Below are 17,607 nucleotides of genomic sequence, written 5' to 3'. Positions count from 1 at the left end.
AACCACTAGTAGTATAAATACACCATGTACTTATACCATGTATGAATATTTTCATCATCACTTAGTACCGAATCACATATTTTTTGTTAGTAATCAGCAGCGAAATCGCAAAAAGAACATTCAATTAAAGAAATCCGTTAATTCAATTAACCGATTTGTAGTTGGCAGTACAACTGGCCATCACTAAACTGTCTATGGTCAGGTCAGCGACCTGTTTTTTACTTTTTCTGTATATTTTTTTTTATTGAGGCTTTAGCTAAACCATCAGCCTAAACGTGTTGGATTGAAACGAACTATGTGGACATAGTTATATGAGTAAGTATGAAGAGTCTTTTCATGGCAGTAGTTATCGATGTAGCATTGTTATTCTTACCAAAACAGTTGAAGAAGTTGGGCACAAAGACCCTAGCGGCTGCAGTGATGGTTTGCGCTGAGGACAGGATGGACTTAACGACGAGGTCCTCGACGGCCGCCATCAGCGCGGTAGTGTTGCGACCTTGCTTGCGCAAGTGCCGCAGCAGAGCCGAGAGGGTCCATTTATGACCTATGTTGCCAGCGTTAGGGTCGTCGCATCTGTGACATTTCAAGTACACGTTTTACTCGATTTGACCTTCACTTAAGATCTTATTGAAATAGCACCAGCAAGCCAAACGTTCTTCAATTTGTCTTCAATCATTATGCGGCATTTGAGTGAGGAATTAAATTCGCAAGATAAAAAGTATTTAATATAAAATATATTCAGAAGAGAAAGGCCGCGTTCGGTGTTTATTGATGGGATTTATTGATTTATTTGATAGAGGAATCATGATAAAACCTATCCAGCACGACACCCTTTACTCATAACAATAAGTGTCCTAGGTCCGGTAGGTAATGGTCTTCCAACACCAGTTCCAATTAGTACGATTGTAACGATAAGAGTAAATACAAGTACTTACTCGATACCTTCCTTCCGATACCAAGTACTTTTGGTATCAATACTTTTTAATGAAGTATTAAGTACGTATCGGTCAAAAGTACTCGTATTGTATAATCGATACTTTCCTTCCGATACCAAGTGATACTTTAAAACCAAGTATAAAGTAGGACTCGGTGAAATTTATGAAAGTAGTCGGTATGCCAATGTCAAGTGGTGGAAGCGGCCTTTTTTTCAGCGGTCCGTGTTGAACCCAATGACAAGAAATTAATTTAGTTCTCAGTATGTATACAAGTAGTCGATACGAGTAAGTATCGATACTTACGACCGATACTGTATCGAGTAAAAGTATCGATAAGATGCATTTATATTGAGGCTACCTGCGCAAAAGTGGTGTAACGCACATTTAATTTATTTTTTCTACAATATTATTTCAAAATAGATAATTATTTTATATTTGGATGCTAAATTTTTTTGTATAAAAAAAATATTTACTTATTATTAATTTTTTATGTATGAAAACAGCATCCTTTACTTTTTTGAACGACTTCAAAAAAAGGAGCAGGTTCTCAAAGAACGTGAATCGATTTTGATGATTCTTTTTTTGTTGGGAAGAGGGTACCTCAGTATTGGTCCCATTTAAATTTGAAGACAATATTCCACCTCTAAGGGTAGCAAGCTAGGGTATAAATCCGGTTTCGCGTACTTTCCGGTAACCAATTTCAAGAAAACTTAGCAAATAGATGTAATTTCACGAACTTTTGAGGTTGGCTTTTTAATACTCTTTCCTGAGATTATTCACTCATAACCCCGCACTAGGGACACCCTGTGTCGCGGCACACACATACACAACCACAAATTACACCCAAACTCACGAGAGAAAGAAATGTAGGCCATACAAATATTTCTCCTGGCCCGGGAATCGAAATCGGGACCTCTGCGTGACAAATCAGCATGGCAACCGTGCGGCTGCGGATGCAGTTAAAATATAAAATAATTATGAACTTATAGTAATATTGTAAAAAAAGTGGGTTACATTACTTTTGCGTTAATAGTGTCATTTATTTCAATATCTCGACGTTCTGTAATTAAAATTAACACGGATATAGAAACAGCCAGTCACCGGTGATTTTCAAAGGAGTTTTATACACATTTATAAAATTAAGAGTATAGTGTGCTATACTATAATAAAAACAAGTTTTTTTGCTGTTTAGTTGTTTGTTAATAAGGTCACAGGAAAATATCTTATGACGATATAAACTACAAGTAGAAGAATAAATGGCAAGAAAAAAATCGTCAATAGTGCAATTTTATTTTAAATTGTTTACCGTGTATTATTTTACAATGTCTGGTAATTAATTTAATACTTTATTAATTAAATCATAATCAATTGTGTTTAATACTTCGTTTACAATAAATTTGTTTTTTTTTTTTAAATATAATTAATATATTTGTCTGTGAAACAAACTTATTGCCAATAAAATAATAATTATGAAAATTAAATCTTCTGCCTTATGTTAGGGATAGCGAGAGAGGCAGATTATCGAGCATATAACCAGAAATAGAGACGAAATGTCATTAATTTGTTTGAAAACTGTTCTGCCAAATCATTACGGTGACAACTGCGCTCCGATTGGCCAGCCCGAATTAGAAACAATTGACGGGTGTCGTCAATTGTTTCACTTCAAATCGACCAGTTTAACTTAAGTTTCGCTATAATGGACGAATATTGAAAAATTACATATTTAATTACCGATGAAATGTGATTCCTTTTTTTTGTAATTAGATGTTTTGCTGTTTTTCCCACACCATCGAATGGAACAGCTCCTCATAGTTAGAGCTATTATCTTTATTACAATAAATACAGGATATTTTTGGAATATACGGAGATATATACACAGGTCGGTTGTTGGCGCTGTACTATTTCAGCTTGTGATTTCGGTGCAAACGAGAGTTGATATTTGAAAGTAATATAAGGCCCATTTACCTGATGAGTTACCAGAGATGGATCACCCTTATTTCGTCTCTATTTCTGGTTATATACTCGATGAGAAAGATGGACTAATTTCAAATTTAGTTTAATAAGAATCATGATTAAAGAGGACTTGTAATCTACATACTACAGATCGTAACTCTGAAAGCGGTCAAAATTCCGTCTTATGTCTAGATAGCGCTGATCTATAGCCTGGAAGTAGTTTATATTATGTAAATGGTCGTTGATGTTAATGAATTCCTTTTTAATATGAAACAGAAGAAGTCAGTTTTTTCTCCTTATATTATTCCAATATTCATCATTAGCTAACGTCTGAACTTTGACAAATATGCATGTGAATATATGGTATTGCAACTAATTTATAAATTAACACTTCCTAATATGGGTAGATGGCGCTAATCCTAAACAAAAGAATAGCCAGCGCTATCCATAAAAATCTATGCAATAAGCGCCATCTAGTTGATTTGTTAGTTATCACTAGAAATGAGAGTAGCTTAAGTTAATGTAAAACAAACTAGTTACAGAAATAGCTATTTGGTACATGTCGCGACATCTGGTGTACGAGTAGGTACTAAATACCCGACTACGCTGTCCTGTACGCTGTCGCGATTGGAATTCGAATAATCGACGCCAATATCTACTTACTTGACATAATCCGTGTGATATTTGTTAATGCTGTAGTTGCACAAATGCATGCAGGGGTTCCACAAATTCTTGTTTGTCTTATCGTACTTGACTGTGGCGAAACGGACCAGTCCCTCCTCGTAGAGGTATATGAGGAGAGGATCGATGGAGGTGACGCATACATACAGGCGGAGGTCGCATTTGTGACCGCCTATCAAGAGAGGCCTGTCTATGTATTTAGCTACAACCACGTTCTCGCCTTTAGGTATTTGTTCCGGCTGGAAGATAATATGATTTTCTTTTTTAACCCGTCACGCGACATAAAGACATACGATGTCCCTAACTGTTTTGGTACTGTAGCGTGCTAGTGCCACTCGGTGTCTCCAACGCGTAGCTTACCTATTTCTACCGCCAAGCAGTAATGCAGTAAGTGTGCTAGTGAAATTACAGGCACATTGGATTTGTCAATTTATGTCACAGAGTGACACGCGCAATGGCAGTGCCCCATAGACGATTTGCTCGTTTTGTCGCGAAAGAAGATAAAACGTATTTGACATTCGGACCGACCGACTTTAAATCAACAAAATCGTGAACGCCTCGGCGGCGCCCACAAGATTTTTGTGATTTAAAGCTCTGAGCGACACTGCAACTGTTATGGACAGACGTGTAGCTTACCATCAGGCGCACGACCTATTCGTCCCTTCACTTGGTATTATAAAAAAAAAACCAAAATCGTTAGGGACATCGTGTGTCTCTAGAATTCGTGACGGGTTAAATGACTATTTATTAATAATAATAACACTTTTTAAAGACAAAACAGCGCCTTTACTGCGAGTTGACTGTGACAGATGTCGCTAGCGACCGCGTTAATTGCTTCACAATTTTGCATGGCAAATTATACAACGCCCCCAGCGGTCACAAGAAGAAACAACATTTTGTATACAAACATTTTATGCGGTCGCTAGCGATAACTGTACCTGTAATCTCATGGTAGAGGCACAGTTTTGTAAGGGAACGTTTTGGTGTGTAAGATGATGTATCGATCAGTGGCCGTAGCATGGCAGTGTATCACACGCAATGTGTGATAAACCTCTCCGTGGCATATTTATTCCAGTTAATAAAGTTATGTTGCTTATAAATTTCTTTTTTTGCTAAATCGGTACGATACCGCACTAGAGTCATACATTCTTTTGTTTATTTGTTATTGTCATGTATTATCATAAAGAATGTGCTCATTTGTTATACGATGGGGTGTGCTTTACTGGATCATTTAAAAACCTGAAAACAGGTTAAAATAAAAGTGTATTAATTTAAGAATAAAATATCTAACTTTATCATTGACTTAGAAATAAATGGACGACGGGTCTAACACAAAAACCACGAAAAAAAATGTCCCAAGTCAACCTATTTAAACGTAGTGATATTTAAAGGAATATGAAAAAGCTAAAACGTTGAATTTAAATTGTAATGTCATCGCAGTACTGTTTAATTTTGCTTGCTTCGCTGTCAGTCGAACAAACGAAGACTAAAGCGTGAATGACGCTCTGTATACGATTTTAACGCCCTATAAGTTCGGACACTTTTTAGCGCGGACCCGACGTCCATATAATTGTAAGTCAATGAACTTTATACATAATTTTTATACGGAGATATTTCTCTTTCAGTACTTCAGAGAACCTGCTAAATTTTGGTTTTGAACTGAAGACCCTATTAGTTATTTATGTTTATGCCAAAATTTGCAAATTGCCCAGCGGTTTAACGGCACGCCGCGCCATACGCTGCCCCGTCAGTCGCCATCCGGCGCTTGTCTATGTCGGATCTTGTCAAGTTTTCTCCGCCTGTTCTTATTTCATACATATTCATAATAGCGCGCGGATTGCGGGGCGCGGGAGACGACCCCCTCACCACAGCTCCTAAATTTATTAGATTTAAAATACCTACAATATTATTTTTTGTGTATAACGCATGTAGCATTTTTTTGTATGAAACGTTTTATTGGTTTGAATTGTATTACATAAACTAAACATATTTTTTTTTCTTTAGATGTTTATTATTGAAAAGCATCAACAATTCTCATCAGTTGTTTGTAGCAATTAATGGATAACGGTGCTGATGTCACAATCATTAAAAGTTTACTGTAAGTGTGCGTAAAGGTCTCGCAATGCGCCGCGAACGCGCCTATTCGCGATCATTCAAGTCAGATCTGTACGCACCCTAAAAAAATATTATAAGTTATGTTGATCTGTACAAGAACACAATAGAGAAATCATAAGGTCTGTTAACTCAATTTGTAGTTTAGTTGGTAAGAGCCGTGACCCCGGTGTGGCAACAGACCGTGGTTCGAATTCAGTCAGACCGAAGGAATCTCTGTGTTATTTGATTTTTGTATCAATAATAAGTGGCACAGAGTAGAATATAAATCTTAAATGTCCAATTTGCTCTGCACTTATGTTCCACTTACAGTATTAACAATGTAGATGCCCCTTCCGCGACTCGAAGCCGCTGGCTTGACGATCCAAGGCCCTTTAGTTCTGTAGTGAGTGGTACAAAGCTCCTTGAACTCCGCAGGCATAAGGAACGTGGTCGGGATGAAGTCGAAGTGTTTCAAACCTCGGAAGTACTGCATCTTCTCTATGTTTTTGAATAACTTGTCTTTGCGTGTTAGTTCGTAAGATCTGGTGAGAATAAAATTAATAATTTTAGGCAAAATTTAACATATAATGCTTGAAAGTCAAATTGGGATTAGCGACACGATACAAACGTAACAGGAGAGCCAAAAAACAGCAGAAATTTTGAAAAAAAAATTCACCATAATTTTTCTTCAACACTATTTTTGAAATAAAGCTTTTTATTATGAATATAATAATGATTTGTAAACAGTGATATCTATATTTTGCCAAAAAATGTACATTACTTTAGGATCTAGTGTCGCTTTCGCAATTTGGTCATGAAAACGGTTTTAGGTAATAAATATCTAACCAGAATGTGTCACGACAAATAAATCAGGCAAAATAGCCTGACTAAAAATATAGGTTAATAAATGTATTTTCTTTGGATCGCCAACTTAATCGCCAGCGAAGCCAGCATCAGTGGCAGAATGAAGGCTCGTTGACCCCATCGCAATAGGCACCGTGTAGTAAAACGATCCAATCGCAAAAAATTTAAAATTAAAAGCGAAGTAAAAACATAATATTCAAAGAAAAATCATCTAACTGCTTTTCGAGCCGCAAGTAAGAATAAAATTTTTATTTACTACCAGTAAAAGTTGGCTAGAAAATGAAACAACTATGTAGAAAAAAAAGGCAGATTAGTAACAATTGTTTAAATGGCAACACTGAACCGAGAGTCATAGTTTTTCTGACGATTTTGCGTTGATTAGTCTGGTGACGTTTACGTGGGCACCTTGGACTGCTGTGATTCAATATTCACGTCAAAATGTAAATTACAGTAATAGAAAAGGAATTACCTAGGAAAGTGATTGACCCTCTGGTTAGGATTCAGGTTGTGTAGAACGTCGAATGGTATCATGCAGTCCGCCCAGTAGAGGCCCCAGAATTCGTCCTGATCGGGACCGGCTTCTTGTAGCCCATGCGCTTGCAGCAACAAGCGCAGGAGATTCGGCCGCCTACTACCACTTACCGTCAGTATTATTAGTCAATACAAAAACTAACTACAAGGATATTTATGTTTTTATGGGAAAAATAAAATACAAAGTGAATTGTTCAGAAGAACCTCAAACTCAAAGAAAAAAATTATGAGAAAGTTGATGCAAGAACTATTCGAGAAACACATGTTTATATTAATTATTTTAACGTTCATTATCTTTATACTTTATATACTATAGTTATAATATATTTTGCGATATGGAATTATTTTTATTTAGTTTTATGTACAAATTTGTTCAAGCATTTTAACTAACGGCTTTTGGTTGAAAAATGTGTTCTGATTTTTTATCTTTAAGATAAAATCTTATGTTTCTATTATTACTATCATCTCCACTCAAACACACATACTACACATACATTAAAACTAATATTAATAATTTTCCCTTTGAAAAAAAGAAAGGTACAACTAATCTTAATATAACAAATCTAAATATAAGAAGTGTGACTGCTAACCTAGACATCTACCTTACGTTATTACAAAGGACAAATGTTATTTGGGACATCCTTATGTTATCCGAGTGTTGGCTACCCAAAACAGATAATATTACCAATATAAAAAACTATAAACACTACTTGACTGCCAAAATCGCACTCAAAATGAGGGAGTTGTAATCTATGTCAATAAGGAAATAAATGCAAAAGTTGAAGAACCCGTTGTTTCCGATTGTAACTGCCTTGACATAAGAATAAATATAGATATACTAATATTAGCAATATATAGGCCTTGGGGCACACTTGATCCTTCGAATATTATAGAATCACTTGACCAATATCTGAGTATCAATTCAAACATAAAAAATATTATCTTAATGGGAGACATCAACATTGACATCATTGAAACTATGATCACGAATAAATTGCAACAAATATTTAGACATATTGTGTTTGCATGATATGTTGCCAGCCCACAAATTTCCCACGCATAATAAAACATGCCTAGACCATGTAATAGTTAAAACCAAACAGCAAGCATTTTGTTACGTGTCGGAAAACACTGTAACCGACCACTATTCTACCTTTTTAGTTCTGGTAACTCATGCTCACGTATTCACTCAATCTAGTAAGACAATAACAAAAATTAACTATGGAAAACTAGAGAAATGCTCTGAAATCCAGTGATCTAAATTCCATCTACTCTATGACTGACGCCAATTTGACTGCATCTTACTTGGTAAACACCCTTAGCAATATCATTTAATTTAATACCATATGTATCAAAATTTCAAATCGCAAAAAAATTAACAAGCCGTGGATCACACCAGGTATACTCAGATGCATGAGAAACCACGATAATATGCATAAAAAAGTCAAGAGAAATCCAAACAATATTGTATTAAAAGTAACATACAAGAGATATAGAAACTTCTGTAATGTATTACTTTTAAAACTCAAGAGACAGTACTATAAAACTGAAATCTCCAGTGCTGCGAAAAAATCGAACAAAGATTTATGGCGTGCCATTACCACTGCAATAAAAGCTAAATAAAATAAAATCAATAAAAGCAAATCGTATGCGACTGAGCTAATCTCCTCGGACCCTATGAATTCAATAAATAAAGTAAACAATTTTTTCGTCAATATTGGCAAAGACACGTTGGACAATTTTCCAAAATCCCCACTAACACACAATATGGATCCCCCACTGAAATCCAATCCTAAATTATTAGTGTTGCTTAATACAGATTGTGATGAAGTTGAGTCAATTATACTCAACCTTAAATCTGACTGTTCAGGTGGCAGAGACAACATCTCGGGAAAAATCCTGAAAACACATAGGGATATACTGACGGGGTCTATCACTCACATTTGTAATCTTGCCACACCCACAGGGACCTTTCCGGATGTCCTAAGGTTGGCAGAGGTCCTTCGAATTCATAAGAGTGGTGACAGAGACTGTGTAAATAACTATAGACCCATTTCTACTCTGCCTATTGTCTCGAAAATTTTAGAAAAAGTTATTAACAAGCAACTTACCAACTATTTAGAGAACAACAACTTGCTATCACAATTCCAACATGGGTTTAGATCTGGACACACAACTAACCAAGCATTTCATGAATTAACAAATTACATTGTTACTAATCTCGATGCTAAAAAAAAAGTGATCGTGATCTTCCTAGACCTGGTAAAGGCATTTGACAAGGTCTCTGTTCCAGTCTTGCTACAAAAGCTAGAACTGCTAGGAGTTAGGGGATTGCAGCTGGAATTGTTTAGGACCTACCTGAGCAACAGATATCAGCGAGTTAAGATTGACAGTATGTCAGTAACGATCTTCCTATTCATCATGGAGTTCCGCAGGGGAGTGTCATGGGGCCTACCCTCTTCCTAACCTACATGAATGACCTCTGTGAACTGGATTTGTGTGAGAGCACGATTATATCCTCCTGGAAAGAGGTGTATAGTGAAACACAAAAGGGCTTTGATAAAGTATCTACCTGGTTAAGGAACAACAAACTTATACTGAAAGCCAACAAAACAAAATTTCTTACATTTATGACCAAAAAATATTCTTTAATAGAACATGAGCAAGTTAGCATCATTTCCCATTCTTGCAATCAATCACCGCTTCCTTGTACATGTCCTGCTCTCACAAGAACCTCATCAATCAAGTATCTGGGTATAATCATTGCTGACATACTTAGTTTTCATCAACATATTGAGGATCTAACAAACAGAGTCCGCAAGCTAACATATATATTTAAAAACTTACGACATGTGAGTGATATCTCAATGACACTCTGGCAGTCAATATTAACATATTGTATTGTAATTTGGGGTGGAGCGCCCACATCAGCTTTACTGCCACTTGAAAGAGCTCACAGGCTAACACTAAAAGTGAGTTACTTCGTTCCACGTTTATATCCAACAAGTGAGCTGTATAACCTCTGTAAAGTATTAACGGTCCGCAAATTGTTAAGCACTCCCAATTTTCTTTGAATCCTAATTACCATACCAAAAGAAGGAAACACACAGTGTGCCCCACAGAAAGTTTTCGAACTGAATAAACTAAAAATAATACTTGTGTTCTTCTGTCCTTCCACTTCAGACACTTACAGTACTCCTCACTATGTGATATTACTTCGATCTCATGTTTTATGTTGTGGCTGATTTTTACCTACTAACACAAACGCATACATATATATACATACATATATATATATACCTCCATTTCGTCTCATACTTTACTTTTACCTTTTATATTATTTGTATTTTATTTCACTTCGTTGTACTTGATATTAATTTTCTGTTTACAATCACAATCTTGTAAAACCGTAATATTGAAAGTGACATTTGTCACGTATTTATGTTGTAATGCTGCCTTTCCAAACATCGTAATTATCCGGATGGGTGAGAGCCTGGACATCCGTCGACCGTCACACAGGTTAATTCCTAGTGTGGACTCCAGCCTCTTATCTAAATATTTAGGCATTTCATGTACATAATTTTTTTACTATATAACCTTGGTAAAGAGATAATAAAGATTTATATTATTGTTATTACTACTTAAGTGTAATATTTGGTACTTGTTGTCAAAATTTATTTCTTTTGTATTAATTTTGTAATGACTGTCGGTATCAAAATAAATTTATAAAAATAACGTGTTAAAAATGAACTTAACCGACTTCAAAAAAGGAGGAGGTTCTCAATTCGACTGTATGTTTTTCTTTGTATGTATGTTACGCGATAACTCCGGCATTTGTGAACCGACTTTCATGATTCTTTTTTTGTTGGAAAGAGGGTACCTCCATAGTGGTCTCATTTCATTTTGAAGAAAATCATCCACCTCGAAGGGTGGCTGATCACGCATGAACAGTCATTTTTATAAATAGCGCCTAAATTTTACTTAAGGAGCAATTATTTTAATGGTTGGTTTTGCTATTCTCCAATTCAAGGCGTTTTACTTTCTCAATATACTTTGAGTAGTGAGAACCGATTTTTATTATTTTTATGTCAAGTCCTGTGTAGTGGTGAACTAGGGGATATTTCAATAAAACTTGGCAAATAGATTAATTCTGCGTACTTTTGAGGTCGTTTTTTTAGTACTCTGTACTGAGATTATTGCTAATCAACTTTCGTAGTATAAAAAAGCAAGTGATATTTTAAACAGTAATACTGACAGCAAGTGAAGGTTTCTAGTGACGGAAGAACTCCTGGGTCGTCTCGATTTTCGACAAAAGATTCTTGAAGACTTATTTGCCGGAGCTACGTACTGTACTTACGTCTTTAAAGTTGCTGTTGACCAATTTTTGATCTCTTCAACTGCTCGAACATCTAAATTGGATCCAAACTCGAGACGCCCAGTACACCGCTTTACCAGCTGATCTCTATGTCGGAACATTACCTGATTTCAAACTGCCGTTTCTGTACTTTGAAAGATAGTTTACCTTATTGAAAGAAGAAGAATTAATTTGTTGTGTAGTAGACCGTGCCAAAGAAGGCGGCCGCTGAAGGTTTCCAGGACACCGGGTCTAAAGCGTAGTCACAAAGCGTAGAAAAGAGGAGATGTGTTTAAAGCATAGGTTCCCAAAGTATTTGGTTCGTCGCCCACTTAGATAAGATAAAAAAATTTCAATGCCCACCACTATGAAAAATAATTTAAAAAAAAAGACATTTTTTATATTAACTTAACACAAAAAAATCACAAGGAAAAAAATTATATATTTTTAGTGTAGTTTATATAAATAATCAGGTTTTTTTTTAACGCCACCAATTGCTTCTGATGCTTTTACCGCTTAGGACTTTCCAGCGCCCACTGAGGGTCGGTAGGGTCCACTTTGGTTAACTATGGTTTAAAGCATCGAAGATGCAATAACTTAAGATCGTCACGGTTTTATGTAATTTAATAATAAATCGATATGGACCTCATAAGAAGGCTCAAGGTCACTCAGCGGGCAATGGAGAGAGCGATACTCGGTATTTCCCTACGTGATAGAATCAGAAATGAGGAAATCCGTAGGAGAATTAAGGTAAACAACATAGCTCGAAGAATCGCTCAGCTGAAGTGGCAGTGGGCGGGGCACATAGCCAGGAGAATTGATGGCCGTTAGGGCGGAAATCGTCGTGGAGATCGTTGAGGGAGGCCTATGAACAGCAGTGGGCGTCGTATGGCTGATTGATGAATAATAAATCGCTTATTAAGGCTGTCATCACACTTATAAGCAACAGCATAAGCCGGTCAGAAAAAGCTTTACCTGTGTGCGATAAGAGCGCAAAAGGTACCGAGCGTTACGTTTCCGCACTTATTTTTATTTATTAGGGAAAAATCAACAGCCTATTATAATTAAAATATATGTCAGTGCCAGTAATCACTTCAAAACGTAATGTAACAGAATTCGTTACGAAGGAAAAAATCTTAGCTAATATTAGCACGTGTTGCTTTCTAATTGTTAGAGACGCTTTCTAAGCCATGCACGAATACATTAACTAATTCGATCGTGGTTTCTTTATTTACGAATGTCACGTCTGTTTCATAGCTCAAGCTGGATGAGGTCAGAGAGGATTAGCTCTATTGTAGTTTGAGTCTGTTCAGTTTAATTAGTAGTTCTGACGTGGTCCTATGATAATGATGGTTGTTGGAAGGGTTGCCATGTGAAAACAAGGAGTAAAGTTGGAAACACTGGCCAAAGCTTAAAAACGAACGCGATTTGATAAGACGGCATTTGCGAGTGAGATATTTGAAAATAGAATAATGGCGGCCTGTCTCTGTGAATTTGCCGCGTGACACTTAAAACATATTCCCGGATACACAATTAGGGCCACCTCGCATTTTTGTCGTAAAGGGCTGGTATACAAAAATAGTGTTATCATTGAAGAAAAAGTTTTCCCTCGGTTTTGCAAATCCAAATTCCCAACAAGGACTTATGGAAAAGACGTTTAGTATACTAGTTTCAAATTTGCATAATAGTTTTTGATCAATCAAACATTGTTTAAGCTTAGGGCACTTAGATTCGTAGACTCATAGATTCTTCTGCTTCCTTGGTACATTACTACAAATTAAATTCAACGTTGCATTTTCACGCCTTGAATAAGATGGGATGTAAAAAGACCGTCAAACGCTGCCGCTGGCTTAAAAATAAAAACTATGATGAAACAGAAGGTTTACTAGTAGTTATTTCATAATTATATTGTAAAAGCTAATTGTTTTATCCTTAATTAAATATAGCTATTTTGTTTTTAAGCACTAATATAATGAATCTGTGCACAAACAAGATGCTTAAGATACAGGTAATAATGTACTTAGTTTAGGCATCGCAACTATACTGGTAAGCTTCTAATAATTAATTGTATAGCTTTATGATTAGTATAATTATTAAGGTTTTTTTTTTTACCAATTGCATATTAGCTTCCCTTACATTTGTTTTAGTTTTTTTAATTATATTTAGATTAAGTTATGTTGAAATAAATTTATCTTATCTTATCTTAAATAAATTTATCTTAAATTTATCTTACTTAATGCTGAAAATGCGTGGTGGTTCGAATTATGTGTCCGGAAGTGTATTGTTTTAACCTGATTCATCTTTTGTATTTCCGAACTAATTACAGTGAAAAGTGGTTAAACGAATCATATGCAATTAACTGATGTTTTACGTTCGATTTTATTTTTAGTATTATATGATTTAACGCGTTGATTTTCTCCCCTCCGATCGGATAACGAGCTTTGTTCATTGCATATCTCCTCTCTTCTCCACTTTGGAAGATTACGAGCATTCGTAAGTAACAACAAGCTTTACACACTCACCTTGGAAAATGGTTAACCCGTTGATAAGGCGACAAAGATCTCAAGACATCAGGTTTCGGATGTAGTCCGGACCATAGCAGGTTGAAGTCTTTCGAGTCACTGCTGGCTTCCTGAAGACCGTGGGCTTGGAGTAGCCGGTGGAGGAGCTTGGTCTCCGTGTTGACTAGCTTGTAACTGATTTTGAGCATACGGGCTGGCATACGACTGCTTTCTAAGACCTGGAAAAGGTGAAATATTTGGAATGACATTTTAGACCATACTTTTCTATATACGTACTTTACATGTAGGTACCCATTGACTTACAAATAAATGGACGACGGGTCTAATACAAAAACCACGAAAAAAATGTCCCAAGTCAACCTATTTAAACGTAGTGACATGTAAAGGAATATGAAAAAGCTAAAACGTTGAATTTAAATTGTAATGTCATCGCAGTACTGTCTAATTTTGCTTGCTTCGCTGTCAGTCGAACAAACGAAGACTAAAGCGTGAATGACGCTCTGTATACGATTTTAACGCCCTATAAGTTCGGACACTTTTTAGCGCGGACCCGACGTCCATATAATTGTAAGTCAATGCATATACCAATTTTTTTATATCCATTGAAGTGGGCACTGCTAGTGATAGTAGCGAGCTTTTAGTGTTTAAAGCCGGTAACAAAGCCATCGCTTCAATCCCTTCTATTTATTTGTGTGGTGCGCCTCTCAAGAGAGTAGCAAGGTTTAAATACCTAGGGCACTGGGTCACAGAAAATCTGCAGGATGACACTAAAGCGACGGTCAATGCCCTGCGTGTCCAATACAATAATGGTCTTAGGATGCTATTGGGGCTGCCACGATTTTGCAGCGCATCAGGTATGTTCGCGGACGCGCGTATTGATAGCTTCAGCGCGATTATTCGGAAGAGAACTGCCTCCCTGATGCGTCGCGTGCGTGGCAGTTCCAATAGCCTAGTTCGTTTGATCTGGGAGAACCCTGTCAGTGAATTGTGGAAGCACTGGAACTCAGTCCACATGGGTTCCAGGGGTTTAATTTATAAGTTACTATAATATTTCGCAAATTTAGTACTAACATAGGTTGTAAGAATTTTTTTTGTAACTAACACTGATATGGACTATGTCTGAAATAAACTTTTTGAATTGAATTGAATTGAAAAATACAATACGCATAGCATGCGACATACATTTTTCAAATGATTTTAATCTCGTTTGTAAAAAAAAATTAATTCTGAAATAAAGCCAATAATACCAATAAGACCTAACCAAAACGAACCATATTAGTACGGGAAAAGTTTGAATTCAAGCGGAGGTAGCAACGACTCTTTATGTAATGTGCCAGACAACCACACAAATTACCTGGTCTCAAACTAGAGAATCCCCTATGCTACCAGTACCACAGCAACCGAATTAACTCCGGGGGTAATCTGGGGTTCCTACATCAGAACCAAAACTGCGTTCCGGCTTTGAAGGTGCTGGTGAAATTACAGTCACATGAGATTCGTCAACTCCGTCTTAGGGTGACAGGCGCAGTGGCAGTGCCCCATAAGATCTGTGTGTGAGTGCACGACTTGTGCGTCCCTTCACTTGATTTCATAAAATAACTCTACTAAACCACAGTGCAAAGGATTGGACCCCCGAGGTCGAAAAGAACAACATAAATAGGGCATTCAAATTTATGTATCCAATAATGCTTATATAAAATTGTTTTAGCTGCAATGTCCTCGCTTTTATAGTCTGAGTTTCCGCTTAGTGAAATATTGCTTCCAAATAGCAGACGTTGATAGTTCAGAAACTCTTTATGACCTACCGATACGCAGGGGTTAACTGGAACGTTGAATAACAAAGTTTGTTGCCTCGTTGTCATAAACACGCAAGCTTGCAGTCAAAATTGTCATTTTAATACAAAACATCGTCTCTTTCCTGACTAACCGTCGTCAGTAAACTTATTTAAAAATTTCTGGTTAACCCGGTAACTGCTAAGCTAGTGAAGTTGGTTAAGAACCTAATGAACATGAAGGGGTACGGCGCGCGTTATCTGCGCGTATAGGTACGCGCCACAGACCGCGTTGTAGTCGTGAGTACATACAAAGATAGTTTTAATTTTAGTTTTGTTCGTTAATTTCAGTTAGTTTTTTGAAATGAAACAACTACATGAAATTCTAAGTGTAAATTCCAGTGCAGTAATAATAAGCTTCTTGCTTGCGATGCGATGTTTGCGCGCGTTTGAATCGATTCACTACAGCGCGACAGCGGCGCGTAGGTATACGCGTTTACGGCGCGTATGAAATACGCCGTGGGCACAGGCTTTAAAGGGTAAAATGATTCCTTTTTTGTATATGATGGATGAGGCATACAAAGTATCCCAATATAAATGATTATCACTAATATCAGGTTTCTTACCACGGTATGACTTCTTTTTATTTTAAGAAGTCATACCGTGGTAAGAAACCTGATATTAGTGATAATCATTTAGTGAATAACCACGAAAGTCTTAAAATCTATATATCCCAAAATATTATTACGTCGTCGTAGATTTTTTCCTACCCATTTGGGAAATTAACTTTTCTAAATTGGTTCAGGGGGCCTGCCATAACCTTTCCAAAAACAATCTTATTTCAATGTAAGCTTAAAGTAAGCTTATTATAGTATTACTTACATTCGTACCATGACAAACCTGTCAACCAAGTAATGTATTATTGCTAAAGTGATTGAAAGAACCAATGATTTCCCAATATTGTTTATTCCTTGCTAAAAATACGAAAGAAATAACGCTACATGAACTATATAATGCCATCTCTTTCTTTTTTAATGTTCCGAATTGTCTTTTCGTAGTATGATGTTTAAGTATTTAATGTATTTACATTCAGAGAATTCTAACTGTTAAAAAAATAAAAGTACGTAATATAGTAAAATCTATTAAAATTACGTTGTTTTCAATTATTTTCCCGCATTTTCATGAAGAAAAATAAGTAAAACAAGCCAAGTCTTGATGGTTACGTTGTGAATTCAGAATAAGGATCGAAATACGAAACTGCGACGCGACGCGACGCGAATTGCTGCGAAACGATTTCGTGTATTAGGCTTGTGTATTTCATGAACTACGAACTATTAGGAATATATTCCCGACACTGACCAACATGAACTAGTTCGTCTTGGACGGTTTTAATAGTTCATCGTTCTTTTTAGTTCAGTACTAACTGGGAACTGTCTGCGTTGATAGTTCACCTGTTTTTTATACAGCAGGAACGGTGCGAGCGGGACAAATAGCGATCTTTCACTAATTTTAGTACAAGTTCGAATGGGATGCACGATTGACCGTTGCCAGCTCGTTCTAAGTCTCTAATCTCGCAGTTTTGTGTTTCGACCCTTAGTTTAGTGTCAACTGTCAGTGTCGCCAAGGAGTATATATATACATAGATGTCGCTGTCATAATTTTACGAAATAAACATCGAGTATTTTTATTTAACGAGAAATTATTTCCTATGCAATAATAAATAAAAAATAAACAAAATATTGAAGAGATATATGTAAACTTAACTTTTAATCATTACAAATCAATATTAAGACAATAAAACTGAAAATAATATTGTTTCCATTGCGTCCGTGTAACTATTTTAAGATTACTAAATTTGACACAAGAACAATATTACTTTAATGTTAAAGTCGCGTCATAGT

General features: G+C 36.2%; 1 protein-coding gene across 1 annotated transcript in view; it reads right to left on the bottom strand.

Moving 5' to 3' along the window:
• The window catches only part of LOC113239915 (tubulin polyglutamylase TTLL5), an 87,818-nt gene that overhangs the window by 21,365 nt on the left and 48,846 nt on the right, over positions 1-17,607 (bottom strand). The window contains exons 4-7 of the mRNA XM_026477075.1: positions 13,935-14,152; positions 5,992-6,205; positions 3,552-3,808; positions 295-573 (exon numbers count right to left, since the gene is read on the bottom strand). Of these exons, the coding sequence (XP_026332860.1) occupies positions 295-573; positions 3,552-3,808; positions 5,992-6,205; positions 13,935-14,152 (968 nt within the window). The remainder of the gene's footprint in view (positions 1-294; positions 574-3,551; positions 3,809-5,991; positions 6,206-13,934; positions 14,153-17,607) is intronic.

This window comes from Hyposmocoma kahamanoa, unplaced genomic scaffold (genome assembly GCF_003589595.1).
Source record: "Hyposmocoma kahamanoa isolate Upper Pololo Valley unplaced genomic scaffold, ASM358959v1 117, whole genome shotgun sequence".
In the NCBI taxonomy this organism is placed as follows: domain Eukaryota; kingdom Metazoa; phylum Arthropoda; class Insecta; order Lepidoptera; family Cosmopterigidae; genus Hyposmocoma; species Hyposmocoma kahamanoa.
The sequence above is the reverse complement of the archived record's forward strand: the minus strand, read 5'-3'. Positions and strand labels throughout refer to the sequence as shown.